Source organism: Podarcis filfolensis, assembly GCF_964270895.1.
Source record: "Podarcis filfolensis genome assembly, chromosome: 9".
Classification (NCBI taxonomy): Eukaryota; Metazoa; Chordata; class Lepidosauria; order Squamata; family Lacertidae; genus Podarcis; species Podarcis filfolensis.
In genome coordinates this window covers 63,281,403-63,307,719 of record NC_139610.1, presented here as the reverse complement: position 1 = coordinate 63,307,719, position 26,317 = coordinate 63,281,403, and the positions used below count along the sequence as shown (strand labels likewise).

Sequence of the window (26,317 nt, the reverse complement as noted above, 5' to 3'; positions counted from 1 at the left end):
ACGCAGGGTGCTTGAGATCTCCCCTCCTGATATTTTTGCAGTCCCAGGTTAGAAGCAATAAGAAGGCATTTATCAAGCCCGAGTTGGACCACCAGATATGGTTGGTGGGTTGAGTTTGGCTTGGTGGGTCACAAGTAGAATAGACCAGGCCCTCTTCTGGGGAAAGAGGGAAAAAAAGGCTCATCCGGAAAATTTGGATAACAAACATTACTGGGTAGATCCACTACCCTGATCTGATTTCTCCAAGCCTCTCATGACATACCTTACTGAGTGTGCCAGCAGTGGGTGACTGAAATGCTGCCATTTTAAATTGCTCACAAATGGCCCAGAGCTACAATTCATCATTCTCACTTCCTGAAACAATACGCAGACCAAAATGCAGCTGCCCTTCGGAAAATGAGTTTGTTCAAATCCTGTGATGCAGTTCCCCAGCCGAAAAATATGTACAAAAATGTATATAATATTAGGAGGGCATGTGTATAAGAATTCATGTATTTGTGGAAACAAATGCATTTTGTCTGGGGAAATTGCTTGCAAAAATGTGTCTATTAGGAGACACTAAACAACTGCTGAATTTTCACCAGGACTCCCCGCCCTGCACACAATCTGATGTGGAAATGTGATGAACTACAGTTCAGATTGGATCAGTTCAGTTCATCATCTGTCCCTGATTGTGAGTACTTGCATTTGGTGATGTTTTAGCCTTAATTATAGTCTATGGGATTGAAATGCTTAATTTTCCTTCAGCTTTTTCCACCATCCTGTTCTCTCTGCAAGGCGAGCAGTGGTCAAGTTGCATTTAGAATAAAAAGTTGGTAGTTACAGACTCAGAACTGCAGCTGCTGGTAAATCCATCAGACGGGTCCACTGATTCAGCAAGGATGGAGGCATCAAACAGCACCTTGCTTCACACCTGGAGTCAACCCTGTAGATGTGCACCATACAAACAACTTGGTGGCCAAGCTGCTATACTGGCTTCACTCTAGGGATGGCTGTGTCATTGGCAGAATCCCACATACATTACAATCCTTTGCCCATTCCCCACTTCCCCTACCCAGGCTTTCTTCACCATTGAGTACCAAAAATCTGCTGCCATATATCAAATACTGCTAACCATTCTCAAAAATGGTGACAATTTTGCAGAACTAAACTGGGCGCCAAGCCTACGAAGTGTATTGGCTGGAAGGGGTTCAACATGTTGGTGGAGAAATCACTGAATGTGATATTAAGCATGAACGAACATAAAGAGAAAGCCAGACAGATGAATACATAGCTATGAACCCGTGAATGAAATTCACATTATGACTCAGGATTTTATCCTCCCCTTTCCCTTCGTTTGCATTCAGTAGGTACTACATGCACACATCTTATGGGAAAACGGTCCCCCGCCATAATTCCTTTAACTTGAAGGAAACAAAACTGTACCAGCGATAAAGGAGGCTCAGCTTAATATATGTTTACATGTGTTGATTGGGATTTATACAGAGTAAGAACATCAATCAGAACAAATCTGAAAAATGCCACTGAGCAGCAAATATGGAAAGTAACTAGTCTGCAAACTGGGACACTATGGCCATGGATTAAAAATGAAGAATGGGGAAGGGGCAGAAAAGGGTGATGTTGCAGAAAAGGCTTGCTCCCATGAGTATTATGTGAAGAGGCCAATCCTTTTTGTTTGAAATCTGTTTTGCATTTTTTTAATGTAGGAACAAAATAGTTAGTTAGCTCTGTGCACACTCACATTTTTAGGGATGTACTTAAGTGTCTGCTTAACAATCTTAAACAAGTGTCTGCCCAATGCTATCAACGTATGAGCTCAGAGGAACATACACCCAGGCGAATGTGCAAAGGTTTGGAAAACTTCGGCAAAACACATATTTGTAAACATGTGTGTCATATAGATCCAACCAGGGGTTTGAGGGGCAAATTGTCCCTGGTGAGGTCCTCTAGGTAGTGACCCTCAACCACCCATCCACTATCTCAAAAGCCCACAATGTCTCAGAGCAAAGCTAAATTGGGTACTCGAAGGCATGCAATTTGCTAGACCCACCCACTCACAGGAAGGTAACTAGCCCAAAAGGGCATCAGTGCCAATGGGGCCAAAACACATGTCAACAGCACCCAGGGTGCCAGGGAGATTGGGGCAAGACAGAGGGTGCTGGATCAGAAAGCTGGGATTAACCATGGCTCTCTGTTGAGTCAACACTCTGTAACATACATGGGTTTTTGGGTGAAAACTATTATTTAAATCAGCTTCCAGAACATCTGACTCACTCAGTAAATATAAATTAGAAATTACTCCCAGTTATGAAACCCAGTGAAGATATTGCTATAGAACCACTGCACTCCACGTGTAATTCATTCCTTTATATTATCACACTGACTCATCTCCTTCTGAGTCACCCATCTAAGATGCAATATCCTCAGGTGTATCATTCTGTGCCAAGATGTGCTGGTAAGAATTTCAGATTTCTTTGTCTGTGTTTGCTGTTCCAGTGTTACCGCGCCATCAATGAGATCCATTATGACACAGATGGAGTGGGAACCTTCAGCACTCCAGATGTTGGTGGATTACAACTCACATCATCCCTGATCACTGGCTGGGGCTGATGGGAGTTGTAGTCCAACAAGATCTGGAAGGCCGCAGCTTCCCCATGCTTGCTTCACAAGAAAGGGAGTGTTGCTGCAGTGCTCAGTATTCAATACGAAACCTGCCCCACTCTGAGGAATCAGGGTAGATACTGAGGAATAAACTATCAGAACTCCTTGGAAGACCTGGAATAGCTCAGTAAGTAGAGTACGGAACTCTTAATCTCAGGGCCCCACGTTGGTCCCTTCCAACTCTACATTTCTATGAGTCTATGAATCTTATGTGCTGCAAAAGCTGAAGATGACCTAGGAAACCATCTATAAGAATACAGCAGCCTCCCATTTATCCAACCTCAGTGAACTGCATGTCATCTGCCTTCCCTCTCTCTTTCATATGTTTGCATTTTCATTCTTCTACCTACATTGGGAAAGTTCCTTAGGCCAAAAGAGAAGATAAAAGCATATGGAGGGGAATCAATATATTCATTAAAAATGGAAATAAATGTTCTCCCAGACTAACCCTTGTTGATCTCTTTATCAATTTTTTTTCCTGGAAATGCTTCAGGCCCGTTTGGATACAGGAGGTTCTATTATAAAAATGAAAATTTATAGAACGTGTCTTAGCCAGGAGGAGGTTACTAGCCTCTAAAAAAATTCTATGGCACACGTTTTGTTCCATAAGTGGGGGACCTTTGGCCCTTCAGATGTTGCTGCACTAGAACTCCCATAATCCCTGGCCATTTGATATCCTAGTTAGGGCTGACAGTTCAGCATCATCTGAAGAGACAGAGATTCTTCATCCCTGTTCTGTTGCATCACACATAACTTTTCAAGTAAAGGTGTCATCTTGACTGTGAGGCATCCTTGTACTGTCCATTCCATTCCTCGAGGTACAATAAAAGCCTGCAAGCATTATAGCACTCCAAATGGGCAGAAGGTAATAAAGGAGAGTGGGAAATGGTGCCTAGAGAGGCCCACGACCTAGGAAGGATACGATCCGTGCCAGGAAACAACACAGCACCTTTAATCATTTCTCCCATGATGCACCCTACTGACCACATGTCAACTGAAAACAAAAATGAAATGAAGGTAAACAAGAACAACAACAAGAACAACAACAACAACAGAACAACAAATAAATGAGAAGACTTATCTGGTTGGGTCAACAGAACAGGCATGATTCCTTGCTTCTATGACTCCGGGGAAGAATCAAGTATGGCTGATTCTGGAGCTCTGGAGCTCCTCTCCTTAGAAAGCAGAACCAGAAAGTCACAGAACGCCTCCTGCCCACTGTTGCATCCATCTATTCCTGTCCTCTTACATCCTCCTTGTAAGATAACCAGCAGAAAACAGCTGCTGCAGATACAAGTTGTATTGGACAAGACACCAAGAGAGCAGCAGATGGAGGAGGCGCCAATCTCTTCTCTTGCCGCTGTGAGACCCAAACTGAAAGCTCTCTGACTGTGATGTGAACACAACCCTACAGCTCTGGTGCTTAGATTTCACTCTCCTGAATAAAAGCTTCTCCAACATTTATGCCTGCAAATAAGCAGCATACTGATGGTACAACCTTTCAAGGAGCATTTCCATGCATATCCCCACGGAGTGATTAGTTGCATCTGGTAGATACAAATGTGTGGACAATTCAACCTTTTCCCCATCCTTCCTGCCCCCCATCAAGGCCTGATTTCCATCCGTATCCCAGCAGTGAGAAAGGAAGGAGGGGGATGTTTCATTTCGCAAGCAAATGTCCTTCTGAGTGCCAAGGTCTCATTTTTTTTGCTTTTTAGAAATGGAATGTCCTTTGGGCAATCACTTCTTTGAGCACAAAAGATGGCTTACATTAAACTTTCCAGTTGGGGGAAGGAGTTGGGCAGAACAGAGAGAGGGGGAGTAGGTAGCTAGGGGTAGAACGGTTAATCTTTATTGCTAAATACGTCTATACTTGCCTATGTGCACAAGAGTGATGCAGCAAGAAAGAAAGAAAGAAAGAAAGAAAGAAAGAAAGAAAGAAAGAAAGAAAGAAAGAAAGAAAGAAAGAAAATTCAGTGAACAGTGTAAGACCTAAGGCTAGCTACTGTTTGTCACCATAGCTTTGTGACCATAATTAAATGACTAATTTAAAAATATAGGTCTCATCTGCATCCTTATAAGCATATTGGTTTCTATCCTAAAGAGATCTTATTTTCTGGAGACATATGCAAATCAACTTGCCTTTAGCCTGTAGCAAAGGAGCTGCAGTTTCCCCCTTATAAGCTGAAATCCCAGCAGCTAAATGACCAAGGCTTCTAACATAGCATTGCTTAGAAATGGGATTGAGTTGTCTGGGGAATCCACTTATTTGCTGCAGTATAACACCTTTTGGGATTCATGAACTTAACAAAGCCAAATTCAAAATAAAGGTTGCAGGATGGTTTTGCATGGCATGTAGGATAGCACCGGCTTCAGACTGCAAACATACATTCCCAGTAGGTTGGGGAGGGGGGGGAGCCTCTCTGCTTTCGAAATGGGAAAGTAGAGCAGGTGATACCCTTCCCAGTTAATCAAGAGCTGAACTGCTGGCCTGAAGGTGACTAACCAGGAAAGAGATCTTGGGGTTGTGCAGATATCTCGAGTATGCAGTGGCAGGAAAAACAGCAAACTCCATACTAGGCGTTATTACAAAAAGAACTGAAAACAAAGCAGCCAACATTGTGGCACCTTTGCAGAAATCTGCGCCTGCTTGCATTGTCAGTGGCACCTCTGAACACATTTAGAGTGCAACCACACCTGGAATGCTGTGTACAATCTCAAAAAAGGATACCACTGAAGTGGGAGCAGTGCAGAAAAGAGCAACCAAAATTATCGAAAGGTTGCAACACATTCCATATGTGGGAAAGCTGAAGCAATTAGAGCTGTTAAAAAAAATCACTAAGTGGAGATACAATAAAGCAGAGGTAGCCAACACTGCACCATCCAGATGTTGGTCTGCAGCTTCCATCATCCCCGGACAACACTGTCAGTAGTTGGTAGGAGCTGAGATCAACTGACACCTGGAAGGCACCCCATTGACTTCATGAGCGGGTTTCTAAACAGATGTATGGTGTGGCCAAAGGTGGATGTAGAAATGTGTTCTCTCTCATAACATTAGAAGCCAGAGATTATCCAGTGAAAACTGACTGGGAGTCAGTTCCCGGCAAGCTAAAGGCAGCACTGCTTCACAGGTGTATTCCGTTTCTGGGATTCAATGCCGCAGGATGTGGTGGCGGCTGCTAGCCTTCAAAAGCCATTCAAAAAACTAAAGGAATATCCATCTAGGACCAGGGACACTAATACTGGCTGATGGGCCCAAGATGGAAGAGAACTGACCAATGGGAACATCATCCTGACCTACAACCCACCATCAAACCCACTCATTCCATTTTGTAGCATTTAATCCATCACAGAACTTGAGCCAACACTGTCATGGTTTGGGGGGCAGGTGGACAGGCCCCCTCTTCCAGACCACCACTTTGTCATGAGCCCCTCTACTTTCACTCAATATATAAAAGATTAGCCACAATAATGCTGTAAAAGACACTGTGCTATGCAGAGCATGGCTACCCATGTTTTGCAGGTTCGTACTGGATAGCTCCTGTTAACGACTCAGGTAACAAGTGACAACACTCCAGGTGTGCAACATTTTGTGATGTTTAAGGACATTTTACTCTCTCTTTTTTAAAAAATGATGCTCCAAAACTCAACTATCCCATTAAAATAGTCCTCATGCTCTTCCTTCCTCAGCAATACCCACCATTTTGGGGTGTCCCCCCCATTTCTTTCCCTAACTCCAGCCTTTAATCCATTCTTCCCTGCACAACCTCTCCTTTACACACCCCAAAGGACAAAGATTTGCCCTCCACCCACCTCTGCGCATGGGGCCAGAAAGTTACACTTTCGACTGCCTTCGGCCTTTGATATTGCTGAGAATAGGGATGCGGGTGGCGCTGTGGGTTAAAGCACAGAGCCTAGGGCTTGCCGATCGGAAGGTCGGAAAAGGATCTGTGTATGGAGTTCTGCCTCCCATGGAAGTGAATGGGGGCAGAATTTTGCAGAGTGAATATAATAATAATAATAATAATAATAATAATAATAATAATAATAATAATTTATTTATACCCTGCCCATCTGGCTGAGTTTTTCCAGCCACTCTGGGAGGCTCCGAATCGAGTGTTAAAAACAATACAGCATTAAATATTAAAACTTCCCTAAACAGGGCTGCCTTCAGATGTCTTTTAAAGATAAGATAGCTGCTTATTTCCTTCACATCTGAAGGAAGGGCATTCCACAGGGTGGGCGCCACTACCGAGAAGGCCCTCTGAACTGTATGCACGCATTGGCTGAGCAACTGAGATAGGTCACAACAGAACTCAACTTTAATCATCATGTGTGAAAGTTTTGATTCCCCTCACATAAGTGCTGTTGCAGGTGGCCCTTCATATACCTTATTATGCATGTGCTGGTTTCTGCGGATGTGTGGCTGTAGGCTCGTTCATCTGCTAACCTCTTCAGCTGGTTTCCATATGCAAACTGTGCAAACTATCCTCCTATCTTTCAATAACATCCTATATTCCCAACGTCTGAGAGGAAATGACCACAGCATGTTGGAAAGGCTGACCCTATGTTAATCACCAAGAAGCGCCAAATATTAATCAGTGCTCATGACCTTATGCTTATCACACCAGCTGTCAAAAGATTTCTCAAGCCAATTTACCCTCCTCCTAGCTCGCTGGTGGAAGTCTTTTACAGCAAAGAAGATGTAAATATGTGTGTTTTGTTAATATAAAATGTGCTTTTATTCCTTGCCTACAATAGATGAACTAGAAAGCTTCTTTCTCTTTCTTTCTTTCTTTCTTTCTTTCTTTCTTTCTTTCTTTCTTTCTTAGATTGCAGTTGTTTTCATTTTCTAATATTACTTTCACCACCTTGAGAGATGGCAAAAAGAATATCACAGAAACTCAAAATGAACAGGGCAAGAGAAGGGTGTGGGTGGGGTGAGCAGAGTTTTTTTGGGGGGCGGGGGTTGTGCAGACCTCATGCACACACAAAAAAGGAAAGTTCATTCTGGAATTCTGGTTAGGAGTTCCATTTCTAGGAAGCGCCAAAGGACTGCCGGATCTCTTCTAGGCAACAAACGGGTGAGTCAACACATTCAGAACAAGATGTTGTATCGACTCACCTCCGGAGTCTATACAGCATCATGGTGGACCCAGACTAATGATGCATTAGCAAGCAAAAGATTATGATGTCACCACAAACATCAAAAAAATTACAATTTTCAAAACATTCAGCCAAAAGAGGGGAAGGGGGGAAAAAACAACAAAGTTTAAAGGAACAAATGGGCCGTTTTCTTTAAAATGCAATCAATAAGAAAAAGCTTACAAGTCTGTCATCAGTGGCTGGTTCTTCTATAACCCCCCAAAAGGCGTTAACAAATATAAGGGTAAAAGCATGAAGAGCTGTTTGATAGCGTTTGTCATATAGCTGGCAGTTCGGGTTTTTGTTTTGTTTTGTTTCGTTTTGCTGCTGATTCCCAAGTGACTCCAATCATAATTACACACACCCCTAAGATTCAGCTTTTTTTCGCTTCTGTCTTTGTATCCTCCTCTCATATATTGCTTGCTTAATAGGAAAAAGTCAAGGATGAGGCTGCGGGGGATGAAAGAGAAATAATTCGATGAAGGTTGCAGCAAATGGCATAAGGATACAATCCCTTCCTGGAAAGAGGATTTTGTGGCGCACCATTTCTCCCATAATGCATCCTACTGACCATATATCCACTAGAACAGCAGAGACAAGGAAATGAAGAGAGAAAGGGAGGGGGGAAGGCAAAGTTAACTAAGACATTTTGGCTCCTACAGGAGGGGAAAAAGAGCAGATTGATCAGAGAAAGCACAGATTTATGCACCTTCCACCGAACAATTTTTTAAAACACACACACACACACAAAGATGTCATAAACAGAAGAAGCATTAATACCCAGCAAACATTAATTTTATCAGTTTTATTCCACTTTTTAAAAATGTATATATATGCAAAAATCCTGACCTTTTCCTGTTTAAATTGTCCCAAGATAATGATCCCCGGATAATGCTCTTCAGGGCTGCAACCCTATACATATTTACTAGGGAGTAATGTAAGGCCCATGGAACTCAACAGGGCCTACACTTGTGTAGATATGCATAGGATTGCACCCTACAGATTGTGCCATGTATCCCCTGTCACTTTTAATTGCTCCTGTGCAAGCTAGCCCATTTCTGTGGTCACAGGCCAGAGCAGCGCGTTAAATCTAGGCTGCTCTCATTTGACAAGACCAAGTGGGGAAAGTTGCATAAGTTTGCTTCTCGCTTCTGTTGTCACAGGAGAAAATGCCAGGTTCTAGAACAAAGTAGGCAAATCTGGAGAGAAGGGAAAGGATGGCACCTAATTATTCCAAGTTAGATCTAGTTCAGGGATGGGGAACCTGCGTGCCTCCAGGTGTTGCTGGACTACAACTCCTATCATGCCTGACCATTGGCCACACTGCTGGGGACCATCTAGAGAGCCACAAATGCATCCAGGAGGCTTTGGTCACGGACGTTAGGGCTGCCATATTGTGAGTGAAAAAGGAAACTGGCTCTGAGGACAGACGGATGCACTGTCTCCCATCTTCCCTCGCTCGCAAGCTTTCTTTGGGCATGTTCATACATGATTTCTCCCAGAAGCAACATCCACATTGCACATTGCACTTAAAACACACACAAAACGTTTTATTTGAAGCTCTATAGCTGAGCTCCAAGTCTATAATGGGCAGGATTCAATGTGAGCTTCACAGCAGCATATGCAGAAGGGGGAACACAGGTGACAGAGGTGGAAGGAGCAGGAAAACCTGCAGTGGCCACGTTGCCAGATTTACTAGTATGTATGTATGTATGTATGTATGTATGTATGTATGTATGTATTCATTTATACCCTGCCCATCTGGCTGAGCCTCCCCAGCCACTCTGGGCGGCTTCCGATCGAGTGTTAAAAACAGTACAGAATTAAATATTAAAAACTTCCCTAAACAGGGCTGCCTTCAGATGTCTTTTAAAGATAAGATAGCTGCTTATTTCCTTCACATCTGATGGGAGGGCATTCCACAGGGTGGGCGCCACTACCGAGAAGGTCCTCTGTCTGGTTCCCTGTAACCTCACTTCTCACAATGAGGGAACCACCAGGCAGTGTACAGGTCTGTACAGCAGCCTTCACCACTGGGGCAGATGGGAGCTGTAGTCCAACAACATCTGGAGGGCACCATGTTGCAGTCTGGCAACTTTAGTAGCACGGGGTCCCAACATGAGGATGGGGCAGCCACACCCCTCCGGTACCAAATATTCGGAGGCCCAGCAGTTATAGCTGGCGATAACCGGTTGATCTATCCAAGGCCTCATTTACACCATACATTTAAAGTGCAATGATACCACTTTAAATGTCCATGGATTCCCCCAGAGAATTCTGGGAGCTGTAGTTTGTTAAGGGTGCTGAGAGTTTCTAGGAGACTCCCCTCTCCCAAAGCTAAAATTCCTAGAGTTCTCAGTGAAGAGGGATAGATTGTTAAACCAATCTGGGAATTGTAGCTCTTGGAGGGGAATAAGGGTCCCCTAATGACTCTCTATAGGGACGCAGGTGGAGCTGTGGGTTAAACCACAGAGCCTAGGACTTGCTGATCAGAAGGTCAGCAGTTCAAATCCCCACGACGGGGTGAGCTCCCGTTGCTCGGTCCCTGCTCCTGCCAACCTAGCAGTTCGAAAGCACGTCCAAGTGCAAGTAGATAAATAGGTACCGCTCTGGCAGGAAGGTAAACGGTGTTTCCGTGTGCTGCTCTGGTTCGCCAGAAGCGGCTTAGTCATGCTGGCCACATGACCTGGAAGCTGTACGCCGGCTCCCTTAAAGCGAGATGAGCGCCGCAGCCCCAGAGTCGGTCACGACTGGACCTAATGGTCAGGGGTCCCTTTATCTTTGCCTTAATGACTCTCACTTAACAAACCACTACTCCCACAATTCTTTGGGGAAAGCCGTGACTCTTAAAAGTGGTATCATAGTGTGTTAAATGTATGGTGTGAACATGGCCCAACAGTGTTCACTTTTTCTGTCCCACCTTCTTTTTCTCTCTCCTTTTAACAGAAACAAAAACGAACACCAGTCGAGTCATTTCTTTTGACAGAGGTGAAATGCTTCGTTTTGGGGTGGGGGGAAGAGAAGGGGTGGTACTGGGTGCACAGGGCAGCAAAAGCATGCCTGGAATACTGGAGTCGCTCTCACTTTTAAAGGGGGCGGCAACAGGGCAATTTGGGGACTTTGGGAACAGAGTGCATCAAAATGGTTGGAAAATATAGCAACCATAAAAGTCAGGTGCCAAGAGAAAATGAAAGCATGGAACTGGCCTTAAACAGGCAAGATTGCATGGGTGGAGAGAGATTAAATCCAAATGTACCCAAATATCTGCCTCCCGGAATTTGTGCTGAATAGTCAAACAGAGAGGAAAGCTGAAAATTAAGTGCTCTCTCTTTACAGATACTGAACTGCACTATGGACTTCTGCAGATTCAAAAATTAGATGTCACAAAGAGTCGGACACGACTAAACAACAACAAACAGCCAAATCATAATAGGCACTAGTCCACAGTTTCCCAAACTTGAGTCTTCAGCTGTTGTTGGACTACAACTCCCATCAACCCTAGCTAGCAGGACTAGTGGTAGTTGTAATCCAAAAACAGCTGGAGACCCAATTGGAAAACCCTGCGCTAGTCAAAAGCTTTTCCCCTCTCGGCTTGGCTTCTATTGCTAGGTAAATGCATGTAACTGGATTGCTCATTCTATGATAACCAATTCTGCCATTTGCAGATGCTCAGGTAATTAGAATTATTGGGAGAATACCATAACTGCCCTGATTGGTGATTCCTTGAGGGAACTGCCAAGTCCGTCAGTTCAATGAAAAAAATGGACACGTGGCTCTAACACAAGTTTCCTCAACCTCGCCCCTCCAGATGTTTTTGGCCTACAACTCCCATGATCCCTAGCTAGCAGGACCAGTGGTCAGGGATGCTGGGAACTGTAGTCTCAAAACATCTGGAGGACCGAGGTTGAGGAAGCCTGATCTAACTCCACCCATCAAAGGCTACTCATGCAGAGCACCTTGAGCTCACCTGAGGACAAAGAGAGCTCTGGATCAAAGGCAACATCTAAGCTCAGCTTAGCTTTTCTGGAAGTTGCTATAGCAATCTTGATTAAGAAGGTTTCAAAAGCATTTACCCCTTAATTATTACTACAGAAAGGAAACCTTCACTTTAAGCTGATAACTAGTACTAGAATCACCTTCAGCTCTGGCTTTTAAACTGAAAAACACAAGGTGTGCTGGAAATGCAGCCCAATCGTTACCAAATTTAAATAACAAAGAAATCAGGCTGAAATAGCTATCTAATTGCCAGCTTGCAGATTGCAGTCAAATGTTAGTTAAAGCACTGCAGTATGCTAATTAGATTCCACAAATTAAAAAACGGAACAATCTGGAAGTTCCCTGTTACATTTAACATCAAAAGGGAACCTTTGTTTTCAGATTACTTGGGAAAGATTACTTGGGCAGCAGAAACAGAGGAATGGATTTATCTCCATGGTGTTACTTGCTCATCCTGCTGCAAAATTGGCCGCCTAATATTTACGAAGCACGGATTTAATACTGTACTACCGATAGGGCTTTTTTTTAAAGCACACAAATAAATGATGGTTGATGTGACAAGATTATTGAGCACAACAAAATAACATTCCCCCCCCCCCACCTAGAAGGTCAGTTTGATCAGAATTATTCCTTTGCTATGGGGCTGTTGGGTTATTGTTTTTATTTCTATTATGTATTTTGTGGTTTTATATCTTGATTTTATTCTGTGAATCACCCTGAGACTTCTGGGAATAGGGCAGTATATAAATTCAATAAACAAAATAAAATAAAAAGAGCACCCCACATCTAGATTACTGCACTGTAATAGTGCTGTACCCTCCCTTGGAAACTTGAGATTGTGTTTTCAGGACCCACAACTAGGTTTTGTTGAACCCTTTTTAATACTGAATTTCAATTTGTTGTCACCCACCCTGGGACCTGCGGCTGAAGGGTAAATAATATCATTATCATAATCAGGGCTTCTTCTTTTTCAGCTGGAACTTACGGCACCTCTTAGCTGGGCCCCGGAAGAAGTAGGGGGAAGAGACCTGACCAGCCTCAGCAAAGCCCCTCTACATCTCTGGCTCACGAGGAGACCCTCCCCAGAGCCTAAAGGGGATATCCACTAGGGCAGCGGTTCTCAACCTGTGGGTCCCCAGATGTTGTTGGACTACAACTCCCATCATCCCTGAGCTCTGACCTTGCTAGCTAGGGGTGATGGGAGTTGTAGTTCAGCAACATCTGGGGACCCACAGGTTGAGAAAGGCTGCTCTAGGGCTCTGGAGAGGTGCACGTGAGCTGGAGGTGCAGCGGGAGCTTGCTGAGGCTCTTAGGCCTTCCAGCTAACAGCTGACATGCAGGAAAGCTGCACCTCAGCTGCTCCAGCTCTCATGGAGCCTGGCAGGATCTGTTGTGGGGCTGCTGCTGCCACTGCCACCTTCACACGGCCAAGCCACCTCTTCCTCCCTGGGGAAAAAGCAAGCACACGGCCTGACTCTCTAAGGCAGGTGCAGACAACTCTGGCTCATATAATCACCGAGCTTGTCAGTGACGCTCATTGCCTTTTGATGAAAACTGTTTCCCCTTGTTATTTGGTGGAGAGTCTGTAGCAGCCTCAGCTAGGTGAAAATGAAAATATAGCAGCAACCAACAGAGGTGTTAATTTTGTGCCATCCCAAGCTCTTAAAGGCTTCTTCTATGAGCTAGACCCTGGATTCCCGAGAGATAAGGTTTATGGGATTGTTCCAGAACATAAATATTTTCATATGTTTTTATCCAAAGTAATAATGCCAAGGCCATCCACCCCTTGGATAAGCTGGGTTACATCAGAAGCAGCCTTGCATTCCTGCCTAGAGGTGAGTTGTGATGTTGAAAATAGGTGTGTTTCCAAAGCTTCTTAAAGCCCCAGATATGGGATACTTGGCCAAGTGTGGCCCTCAGCTCCGAAAGGTGGCATAAAGCATTTTAAAGAAGCAAAATGTTTGTCCACTGCCTTCGTGTGGTTGAGGTATCAGCCCCTACCCTCAAGCTTACCTGGAAAATAAATTTCCCAAAACTACTTTGGATTAGTGCTGATGTGCACAGGCAAGGAGAAATTGATCGTACTGGCTTAAATCTTAACTAAGATGCCTTTGAAACTCAAAAGTCTGCTATTGCAGGTTGGGGACCTTCCAGTGCAGTAGAAAAAGTGGTGCAAAGAGAAATGGAGAAAAAAATAGAGGTGCCTTGCCCTCAATCCGGAGACTCCATTGGATCCCACTAGATCCATGAATGGAAGGAGCCCTGCCATTGGCAGTGGACAAATTGGGATCCAAGCCATTGCCTACTATTTGCTATAGAACCCTGCCTAGAGCTAGATTCTTGTCTCCTTGCCTTGTTGATTTTGTGATACCAATGTTTTCTCCTATGCAACCAGAATAACTATATCACTTAGAGAACCTCCCTATTTGCAGTGCCGTGGGCAGCAAATAAAATGATGCGAATACATGCAATCTAATACTCCTAGGCTGGAGATAATTTGATTTAAGTTTTTGTTGTTGTTGTTGCAATCATAATTTTGTTACCGTTTCTCTGTGTTTTGATTTTATAATACAATTTCTCAGCCACAGGGCTGGAGTTGTTCACCCGTTTTTATTAGTTTTATGGCAACCCATGGTTTTATGCACCAAAATTGAACTGAAACGAATATAGGTCTGAGTTCCTTTGTTTTAAAGAATGTGCGTTCCTAGGGAAACAATTTATTAAAATGGACCGTATTTGGAATTGAGGAAAGCTGGAAATATTTGGGTCACACCCATCACCCGCCCAAAGAGCTTTTTAATATTTTAATTCCCAGTGTGGTCTGTTTAAATTCCCTCCTTATAAAACATGCCTCCAATGAGACAGACTGGATGCAATGAGATACCGCGTCGTATCCGATTTGGGTGTTTCTTAACTTCAGTAATATCTGCATCATCCTCTATGTTGCTTTAGTGCCTATAATAATCAGGCGGACAACCCTAGGATTGTCAGTCTCTCAACCAACCATTGCAGTAGGGGATCATGTTGTTCGTTTCATGCTGGTGAAAAGTTTCACCAGGTGATATCTGTGCAATAGGGTTTAAAGGTACTTGAGCCGCCCAGGTCATTCCTTCCCATCCAGTTGGCACTCCCAGCTTTGCTCCATCCCATATGCTCACATCAAATGTATATCCTACCATTCTCCTTGTAGCCCATTCCCAAGATGACCTCCGGTGCTCTGTAATAACGTGTGACCACATAAGGAGTCATCATGAAGCTAGTGCCTGCGGTCCTGGCCAGCCCAAAATCCAGGATCTTCAATGTGCAGTCAGATTTTACCACAATATTACTTGGTTTTAAATCCTGAAAGAGATGAAGGAGCGGGGGGAGAACAGGAATGATGAGTTCTACTCACAAGACTCAGTAGGTGCTTTATTTCACAAATGACACAATGGCACGGCTGTCCCTGTTCTGTGGAACAGTATTTCTGTGAAGATATAACAGGCACTCGCTATCTGCACTTTACAGAAACAACCGAGGACATTTTTTTGTTCCAAAAGCCTGGATGAATTGGTCTCTGACATGGCTGCTGTGTACTCGGTATTGTTTTCAGCTGTTTTTATTGTGTCCTGTGCATTGCCTTAAGACGCACGCAGAAGGCGATTTGTTAAATAATTACCGTATTTTTCGCCCTATAGGACGCACTTTTTCCCCTCCAAAAATGAAGGGGAAATCTGGGTGCGTCCTATGGGGCAAATGCAGGCCTTCGCTGAAGCTTGGAGAGCAAGAGGGGTCGGTGCGCACCGACCCCTCTCACTCTCCAGGCTTCAGGAAGACATCCGCAGCCTAGGAAGCCCTGAAGGAGGTCCCGCAGGGATGTCTAGGCTGCGGATAGCAGCCTGCCGCCCGGCGCGCAGGGCACCCTGAAGCAGAGCGCCCCACGCGCCAGACAGAAATCTGCAGTGTGGGGAGCCCTGCAGGAGTTCCCCGCAGGGCTCCCCACGCTGCGGATAGCAGCCTGCCGCCCAGCGGGCGGGGCGCCCTGAATCAGAGCACCCCTCGCGCTGGGCAGACATTGGCCAGCCCCACAAGCTCGGGGGACAGCAGGGAGGCGCAGCGCCGCCATCCCGCTGTTCCTCGACCTGGTTCGGTTTCTCCGGCCTGCTTTTTGGGGGGGGAATAAAGGGGAAAAAAATTCCTTTATTTCCCCCCCAAAAAACTAGGTGCGTTCTATGGGACGGAGCGTCCTATGGGACGAAAAATACGGTACCATATTTTTCGCTCTGTAAGACGCACCAGACCACAAGACGTGCCTAGTTTTTGGAGGATGAAAACAAGAAAAAAATTATTCTGAATCCCAGAAGCCAGAACAGCAAGAGGGATCGCTGCTTTCGCTGCGCAGCGATCCCTCTTGCTGTTCTGGTTTCTGGGATAGCTGCGCAGCCTGCATTCACTCCATAAGACGCATACACATTTCCCCTTACTTTTTAGGAGGAAAAAAGTGAGTCTTATAGAGCTAAAAATACGGTATATCTGCTTTGGCGGTGAGAGAGATGAATGATTCAAGAGGGGGCAAAGGGGTACGGTATGTGGTGGTGGTGGTGGTGATGATGATGATGATGATGATGATGATGATGATGATGATGATGATAATTTATTATTTATACCCCGCCCATCTGGCTGGGTTTCCCCAGCCACTCTGGGTGGCTTCCAACAAAATATTAAAATACATTAGTCCTTCAGAGATTAAAAGCTTCCCTAAACAGGGCTGCCTTCAGATGCCTTCAGAGGCTGGTCACCCAAAGAGACAAGGGAGGTGGTGTTTGCTATAAAAACAGCACTGCTCCCAAGGTCCCTAGGTATGGATATAATAGTATAACAGAAGCTAAAACTGGGCATGCTCCAAATAACAGAGATTTTTCTTTCTTTCCTGTAGAAGGACATTTGTCCTTTTTTTTGGTGGTGGTGGTGAGGGGGTGAGATGGACACCTGGCTTACCCTGTGAATGATTCCTGCAGAGTGAAGGTGCTTGATGCCGCAGAGCATTTGGTAGAGCAGGTAAGACATTCGCTCGTGGTCCAGCTCCATCTGAATCACCTGGCACAAGTTGGCATCCATCAGCTCCATTACTAAATACCTAAAGAGGAGAACAGAGCCACGTAATAATCAGCACTCATCATGGATCAGATACAGCAGGCATAGGCAAACTCAGCCCTCCAGATGTTTTGGGACTACAACGCCCATCATCCCTAGCTACATCATCCCTGTACATTGGGGAGGGCTGTGTGGAGAGAGTCTCTTCCTTTAAATTCCTAGGAGTTTATCTCAGTGAAGACCTTACTTGGAAAATCAATACAACCCAGGTGGTTAAGAAAGCCCAACAGAGACTCCATCTCCTCAGAGCATTGCCAAAGAATGATGTCAATCAACATTTGATGATCTCCTTCTACCGGTCCACAATAGAAAGTGTCCTTTCATACTGCATCATGGTGTGGTACGCTGGTTTGACATCAACTGATAGGAAGTTCTACAGAGGGTGGTGAATACCACACAAGATATTATGGGCTGTCCCGTGAATCCACTGGATGAAATAGCGGAAGAACGTTGCCTCAGGAGAGTGAGGAAAATTCTCAGGGATGATTCACACCCTGGCCGGCACTTTCTTGATCTCCTGCCCTCAGGCAGAAGATATAGAAGCATGATTAGTCGCACCAACAGGGTAAAGAACAGCTTCCATCCGTGGGCTGTTAGGCTGCTGAATGAAAAGATAACAACAGGGCAACTGACTTTCGGGTTTGGTGGGTATGAGTCAGTAAACGAGGGGAATTAAGACTAAGAGAGCTGAGTGGGGGGTGCTCGTGTAATCTCACTGTATACAAGTTGTACAAGTGACAATAAAGTATTTCAATTTCAATTTCAATAACAGGACCAGTGGTCAGGGATGATGGGAACTGTAGTCTCAAAACATCTAGAGGGCCGAGTTTGCCCATGCCTGAGATACAGCAATGCTCTTGTATCTGATGTGTCCGTCAGAATTCATTTTGCTGGACCCCCCCCCCCCAAAAAAAATAATTTGTAGAATCGTGATGCAGCTGAGAGTAGGGAGTGGGTGAGATGTCACTGAATGACATATTTAATGTAAGCATCCTTTTTCTCTCTAACCAGCATCATTTCATTCTTCAGTAACTAGCGTGGTAAGGGGCATACATTCTGCAGGTAGACTGTAGCCTTGCACACTCTTGTCAGGAGACCTCTCTTTCTCCTGCTCCTCCTGAAGACCTCTTTGTGTGATGGCTGTGCTCTGCCTTCATATTTGGGGGCAGCAATGCTTCTGAAGACCAGTTTCTAGAAACCGCAGGTGGGGAGAGTGCCCTTGAGCTAAGGTCCTGCTTCTGTTTGGCCACTGTATGAACAGGAAGCTGGACTATATGTGCCATTGGCTCCTCTTCTGTTCTAAGGAGGTCACCACACAGTGTGTCAGGCCAGAATTCAGAATTCTGACCTTCATGGGTTTGGCTGCCGGCAATCCTTTTGATTGCAGATGCCAGAGATCGCGGGGTGTGTGTTCTGCCACTGAGCTTTGTCTACATCCGAAACAAAGGCTTTTCCTGGACCACCCTAGCTCCAGCTTAGCCGCTCCTCTTTCACTATGTCTTTTATTTGCTTATCCTCAGCTCCATATTAGGAGTGTCTGACCCATCCTCCATCTTGCCTGCCTATTGTAAATTGCCAGCCTTGCAGAGAGGGACTGCATATTGCACTGATTGCACTGCAGACACTCAAGAAACCTTCAATAAATAATTGCAGAGGGGGAGTTGATCAATAATTATTATGCAGATACAACAAAACGAAATAAAAACAGTACTGGCTTGTTATGCCAACACTGGAAACCCTGGAATGAGATTGGCTAGGGAATTCTAAATTCTAAACTTTGCTGAACCTTTCATTTACATCCCAGTAATAGCTGCTACTAGATATGGGGAAAACCTCTGAAATGTGCCTCACATTAGCTTGGAAATTACTCAAAATGCTAACCCAACCCATCAAATATCCCATGTAAATTTTCTTAGCCATTTTGAAAGACTTTGAGCAATTACTCACCCATTTCTGCTGTTCTCCCTCATCCCCCAAATCCATCCCCTGCCATGCCCCAAACAACTCCTCTTTCCTCACAGGGAACTGGATGGTGGAAAGAAGAGTACCGTAGAAGGAGCATAGCGAGAGTTTTCTTCTCCATCCCTGCCCTCATTGCCTCACCACACTGAGTAACAGTGTGCCAAGGCACAAGGGATTATGGGAGATTTAGTTTTCCCAGGGGCTTCTGCAATTGCCAAGGGCATCGCAGAAGAGAGTTTTAAAAACACTGACATATCACAGTGTGAAGAGAACAGTTGGTTCCCCTGCCAAGATTTTGCCCTTGCGTTATAGGACACAAACTGTGTATAGTGTATAGTGAAGGAAATTGTTAAAGGGGAGGGGGCAGAATGAGGAGAGTTTGGCCAACTAGAAACACGTCTGATTACCTTAAATATTATTCAGGTCAGGTTCTCCTTACATGCCAAGCCACGGTGGACAATGCTCAGTGGAAATACTAGCAATTCTCTGCTTTGCCCCCAGGCAAATAATTTTTACAGAGTCATAGGTTATCGGAAAATAAATATGGAAGAGGGAGGAAATGTTTCGCCTCCTTCCTTTAAAAAAACCCACAAAAATAACACAAGGAGATGATTTCAGAGTGTTTTACGCACCTTTCAGAAGCCTGCACACCTCAGGGAGTTCTGAGGTAACAGGCGATGCCTGAGAAAGCTATCAACACAAAGGAATCAAAAGGAGCTGCTTAGAGCTGTTCTGATTTCTTTGCATGTCTGAACACGTTCAGACCCTCCTCACGACCACAACCCCACATCCTGCATTTTCTCAAGCACCTCCTTTACGATGCTCTGCGTATACTTTCCATTTCTGCACTTCTAAATCGAGGTGAGAAGTGCTTTCTGACATACCTAAAAGCAGTAGGCAGATAGTTGTGAGTTTTCCGATCTTGACTTTTTCCGATTCTTTTTTTTTTAAATCATTTGCACCTTTTTTCCAGAACACATTATTTCATTTTATTTTTTTCCATAATATAAAACCAGCACACATAATTGCTGGTCATTCGCTTCTTCTTTTCTCCCCTGCTCCTCTTGTAGGTACAAAATACAGGAATGACATAAAGAAATGGGGGGAAAGGTTGGTTCCATCAGGTCACTGCCTTATGGAGTGCTGGACATGAGGCAATTTCTGAGGAGAAAGAGCACTTTCCATTCAGCTGTTCCTGAGTTTTAGTTGTGCCCCCAAAGCACCCAAGCCGCAAAGTTCCCAGGAGAATAATAAATCACACTGACAGGGAATATTTGGTTTATGGGTTCAAATAGGCCACAACTTTATTGGTTACAGATGTGAGCGGTTTGGCTTAGGCACTGGGGTGAAGCCAGGCTATATCTTGACTCCTGGCAGGGAGTCCCATGGAAGGGTAAACCACTGATGGGGGTGCCCTACAACTTACCCCCAGATAGTGGGACCCTGAGGGGTCCCAGTAGGGGCTGTGACATGGCATTCACACCCCGGATGCCTCTAACAGGATACCCCTCCCGAGGAGCGGAAGGCGAGGCAACAACCTCCCCTCCAGCCAAATGAAGGTTTAAAGGGACCCCTGACCATTAGGTCCAGTTGTGGCCGACTCTGGGGTTGCGGTGCTCATCTCGCTTTATTGGCCGAGGGAGCCAGCATACAGCTTCCGGGTCATGTGGCCAGCATGACTAAGCCGCTTCTGGCAAACCAGAGCAGCGCACGGAAACGCCGTTTACCTTCCCACTGGAGTCGTACCTATTTATCTACTTGCACTTTGACGTGCTTTCGAACTGCTAGGTTGGCAGGAGCAGGGACTGAGCAACGGGAGCTCACCCTGTCACGGGGATTCGAACCGCCGACCTTCTGATCGGCAAGTCCTAGGCTCTGTGCTTTAACCCACAGCGCTACCCACGTCCCAAATGAAGATTTACCCAATACCAAAGAGGCAAGGAAGAGGGAGCCAGCTGGCCACGCTGAGTTTAAATGGCCCGCGGCCATACCCGCTTTGCCAGCTGATAGGCCGGGGCTGCCACGCAACACTGCTGACGCAGCCGGCAATGGCACAGGAGGGAGGTAGCGTACCTCTCCTCACCCCCACGCTGGAAGAATATGAGGCTTGGCTGCCTGTGCGCAACATCGCCCTCTGATATAGAGGAGAGCAGATTGTTCACTAGAGAGTACAATGCCCACTTCTCCCTCAATCCTCTTCCCCACCCGCAAATGGCAAAGATTTAGGTTACTTACACATCCTGGAACTCCTCCAGAGATTTCTGTGGTGTGAAGACATTTAATAAACTGATAATCTGAAAAGCAGGGAGGGAGAGAAGGAGAGAGCGGGAAAGAATGATAATAAAACATTAGCAGTTGATCAGATTATGACAGATTGCTCTGCTGAAATTGCTCTTTAAAACTGTTCAGTTTACACCAATCCATCTTGCTACATGCGTGCATATATATATATATATATATATATATATATATATATATATATAATCAACAACAGCAACAACCCACAAGCAGCAGATCACGAAGGCATATGTTGCAAAGAAAGACATTGTTTTGAGAAGACAGTGATTGCCTGCGTTTGATTCAAACAAAAGCGAAGCAAATTCTCCCTTTAAACTGGGAGTTCACAGCTGAATGTTCAGCCTCGCTGGAAACAAACATGTAGAATTTGCTAAGCCACGAGGCGTCAGTGGTATATTAATGATGATTGCCAGGGAAGGACAGACAGGTGTTCAGGTTTCAGATAAACAACAACTTACGTATTAAAAGCAAATGGTTTCTTTGTTTTTGCTTTTTTAGGGGTGCAGGATGTTACTGTGATCCACTGCTACTAATAATTTCTGCTACTGCTGCCACTATTAGGCTGCACTTAAAAGCTGCTATTGTCACTCCCTTTAGTTAGTGCCTACTGCAAGGCTGAAGGATGTACCCCAGCCCAACTAAATGTATTCGGCACGCACCAGCCCTTTAGAGATGCAGCTGTCAAAATGAAGCTGACCATTGGCAGTGCTAGAGGTTGGAAGTAAGTTTGAATTAATACAGGATATGGTTCAAATACAGCCATCTGCATTCTTGCTTTGCTCTGTCAAACAACTGGCGGAAACTGCTCTGAACTGGCCTAGCACACAGGCGTAAACTCATGGAGCTCATAGGCATTTTAAAAAATGCCACAAGATGTCTATTTTGCAATATATTTCATGAATGCTTTATCTTCTGCCATCTCATTGGTGGACAGCTACCTGTTAGGATAAAGTTCCGTTCCACCTTAAAAGGAACAGGCATGACTGTTGTGTGTCACATGCCTGTTTACATTCCAGCACAGCTTGCTGGGAACTTCCATTCGTATATTGCTTTTGCTATACTGCTGTTGTGCTTGGACACAAAGGGAAGCAGACATGTTTTTCCTTTGTCCTGCTGCTGAATAAATGCTGTAAATATTCTTACACATGTCTCTGTCCACCACTTCTGCTGCACAGAGTTTCATCCCTCTCGCGTTATGGGTTCCCACTGCTCTCTTGTCCTAACTTTACCTAGAAAATCGAGTCTTCCTCTCATTCCTTCATCTCCCCATCTGCAGCACTACCCCTCTTCCTACATTGAAAGGGGGATTGGAGTATATGACCTTCCAACTCTACGATTCTTTCCAGCTTTGCTCCTTTCTCTTTTCAAGATTGCTGAATAATCCATTGCTGCCAAGGATCCTGGCGCTATGAGGTCCCCCTGCCTCCTGGCTCAGTTCAATAAGTCAATAAGTGTTAGGGAGTAGGTGGAACCCATTTTTTACAGCCAGAGGGCCATGTAGTAGTGAGTGTGGCAAAAGTCGGTGTGGCCAAACACACCTCTCACTCTCCATCCTGGCAAGAAAGTGGAATTATCCTAGTTCAAGGTCACATTCCAGCCTGGCAAAAATGATTAGAGGAGGGTGCAGAGCAATGATGGGGCTTAGCACAGTTTTGAGGCCTGGACAGAGAGGCCAGGAGAGACACGTTGGGCCCTCAGACCTGCAGTTCCTCACCACATTACAGTGGACGCTCAGGTTGTGAACGTGATCCGTGTGGGATGCAGGTTCGCAACCTGTGTCTGCGCATCTGTGCACAAACGGGTTGCAATTCGGTGCTTCTGCACATGCGCAAAGCGTGATTTAGCACTTCTGCGCATGCACAACCTCCAAAACCCAGAAGTAACCCATTCCGGTACTTCCGGGTTTCAGAGGTCCGTAACCCAAAAAAACGCAACCTGAAGCGTCTGTAACCCGAGGTATGACTGTACTTAGGGAATCTGTTTCCCAGGCTTCCCAGTGGGAAGCTGAGCATACATGGAAGGAAGTTGAAAACCACCATTTCAAATGACTATTGCCAATGTGAACCAAATTATCTGCAGCTGTGACATATATATTTGATTCACTGTAAATGTTAGCCTCTTAGGCACTCTGTGGTAATTACAAGTGAAGGGGGGAAATGCGGACTTAAGCGTCTGAAATGTATAAAATTTGAAAGCACATTATTAAAACGTTAATTGAAAGAACAAACTGGCAACATCTGAGCTTGGAAGATGAGAGAGCATCCTTGACGGCCCTTCAGACAAGGTAGCACATTGCTACCCTCTGAATCTTCTGATCTCTGTTTGCTCTTGATTTCTCCCTGAACTGGACTACATGCTTGCTTCTGATCCTTCCAACTGACCCAGGTCACATTCACACCATATATTTAAAGAACTGTGATTCCACTTTAAACAGTCACGGTCTCCCCCAAAGAATTCTGGGAACTGCAGTTCTTTGAAGGGTGCTGAGAGATTTTAGCAGACCTCTAGTCCCCTCGCAGAGCTACAATTCCCGCTCTGAGGAGTTTCTGACATTTCCTGTTTGGCAGCTTCTAAAATGACGAAGTCTGAAGAATTCAGAACTGAGGTTCATTTTCAAAACCTAAATTTTAAATTTTGTATTTGGGATTTAAATGGGAAAAGTGTATTTTATTTTAATGTTAATTTCTACCCCGCCACAACTAAAAGCACCTCATGCTTTGCTACACTGAGAATAGCTGCGTGAACCAATCTTGTAGGAAAATGTCTTGTGGTGGGAGGGGAAAGAGAGATGGTCTGATCTGTGCTGGAAGAGAACCGTGCCCTTCACTATTTGGTGAGGAGGCTGCAAAAAGAAAAGGGTACGAAAGAAAGGGATAAAACTAAAAATAAAAAAATCCACTTGAAAGAGAACACAAGGTTCGTTCCTCTACTGCTTTACCCCATGTCATTGAGTTCCAACCTTGACCTTAATCCTGATGCTATTCACATAAGCACAAATGTTATCCAGTATTAGCATATACCAGTTATGTCGCTGTGGACGGGATAATAAGCACACAATTGATCTATTGCTGCACAAGAGAATGGAAACTGAATTGGTTTTCCACTCTTCTCCACAGGACTTTCATGGGATTTAAATAGGAGGAGATCTCCATAGTGACAGCATAATCAAATATGCTGATCCGAGGCTCAGAGACTCAACTCTCTTTTGCCAGCAAATAGTGAGCGCAGCTAAACTTTTGCCCTTTCCCTGACACCTACTTTTGGGAAGGGAATAATCCAGCTCTGATCACACCCACACCTCCCAAATTCATGCAGACGCTGCACAACTATCAATGGAGGAATTCCCTGGAACAACAAGCAAAACATAATCTTGTTTTTAAATTAACCAGGGCATAACATTATCTCTCTCTCTCTCGGTTTGCAGTGTCAAATATTCAATCTTCTCAATCCCACCACCGAAAGAAAAACTCACATTTTTGTGATTCACACACTTCATGAGGACTAGCTCCCTGTAAGCTCGCTTCGCATGTGTTTGATTTTGAAACGGCCTGCTGAGCTTCTTAATGGCCACATTTCTGTCGAGAACAGCATCATATGCAGCACTGGAAAAATGAAAAGGACAAGAATACAACTATTACATCATTAAATTCATTGTTAGTCTTAATTTGTTTCAAAGATTCTTCTTTTGTTTCAGTCGAAGTATGCATTTCTTAAATGGCCCTAATCTCTTTCCAGCAATCTTTTAGCTTTAGCGTAATAAATATTAAGGAATCCAGCTTATCAGAGTCAAGCACAAGCATCATTGTTCACAGAAGCTGGAGTCAACAGTTGATTTCAGTGGTCACACTAGTTAAGCCTGAATACTTGTGATTTACTTCACAAGAAGGTAAAGGCATCATGACCAGCCACCACGATTCTGAGTAGGAGCAGAGCAGTGTCTTCTCAGTGGTGGCTCCTCTTCTGTCAAACTTCCTTTCAAGAGGAACCCACTCGATCCATTTCTTTGACTCAGCTAGAATACATTTTTTAAAAAACAAATCTGCCATGCCTTTTAAGCTATTGACCTCTGTGTGCACGTTTTCTGTTCTCTCCTGCTACTTTTAATATACCACTTGTTCTTTTATTTTTAATATTATTTTATTGTGCTAATTGTTTTAACTCTCCTTTAGGCTGCTCAGGGTGGTGCAAGTAAAAGGTTCCTCATAAAGAGAAAGAAGGAATAAACTTTATTGGTATAGCACCTGAGAATATTTCTCCTTGACGGTCCTTCTTTAGCCCCAGATCTAGCTACTTTTAATTTATCTGCTCCTAAATTCAGTCTCGCCGGAGAGCTTATCTGCTTCTGCATGCCATTTCTGGAAGTACACATGAGTCACAGCTTAGTGTAACAAAACTGGAAGGCTGTTTCTACCTGCTCCATGCCACAATTGCTTCATGTCTTTGATTTTTTTTTTGCAAAGCAATATAATGCAATAATAATAGAAGTTTTTACCTACTCTGCAGAAGCACGGTTGGGATTAATTGAATAATGTGTCTCCCCCCCTTCATTGCAGATTCCATCATGATGAAAAGAGCATGCCAGCTATGTTTAATAATTAATTTGCACCAGGAGGGAGGGGGGAATGAGTGAATAAGGCACCTTTAAAATAAAAATTCAACAAACCTGACAGCTCTGTTTGCTAGAAACAAGGGTGGTGAACCTTTTCTGCCTGGCCAGCCAGATCCCAACATCCCTAACCCTCTGTGGGCCATTTTGACAGGTGGGTAAGACTTGCTTTTGGTGCTGACAGCAAGCCCCTGCCCCCTTCAGCTGCCCTAAGGAACTCACATTAAGCTCCTAGTTGTTCCTCCAGAGCTACATCAGATATGGGGCAGGTGGTGTGGTTTGAGAAGAAAGGTCTCAAACTGGTACTTATGTCAGGTCTAATTAGGGGAGGGGGCAATGATTCCCTACCCCTGCTTAAAAAGAAGCTGATTATGGTGTGTTTGTGTCTGAGAAAGATTAAGTCCCCCCCACAAGTGGTTTTCTTCAGATCCTCCCTGCGGATAATCTATGTACCATTTTCATTTAAATTCATACAAATTTGTGGAGGATGAGGCTATCAATAGCTACCTGCCATGC

At 44.6% G+C, this 26,317-nt stretch overlaps 1 protein-coding gene across 9 annotated transcripts in view; it reads right to left on the bottom strand.

Moving 5' to 3' along the window:
- MAPK10 (mitogen-activated protein kinase 10) overlaps window positions 1-26,317 on the bottom strand; it is a 238,103-nt gene that overhangs the window by 41,969 nt on the left and 169,817 nt on the right. For 8 of the 9 annotated variants that reach the window (XM_083571505.1, XM_083571506.1, XM_083571512.1 and 5 more), the window contains 5 exons: window positions 24,668-24,797; window positions 21,133-21,191; window positions 16,780-16,918; window positions 14,979-15,144; window positions 8,316-8,387 (listed from right to left, as the gene is read on the bottom strand). In XM_083571505.1, coding sequence (XP_083427631.1) covers window positions 8,316-8,387; window positions 14,979-15,144; window positions 16,780-16,918; window positions 21,133-21,191; window positions 24,668-24,797 — 566 coding nt within the window. Of the gene's footprint in view, window positions 1-3,583; window positions 3,656-8,315; window positions 8,388-14,978; window positions 15,145-16,779; window positions 16,919-21,132; window positions 21,192-24,667; window positions 24,798-26,317 lie in introns of all 9 variants that reach the window. The other variant, XM_083571508.1, reaches the window with a different exon arrangement.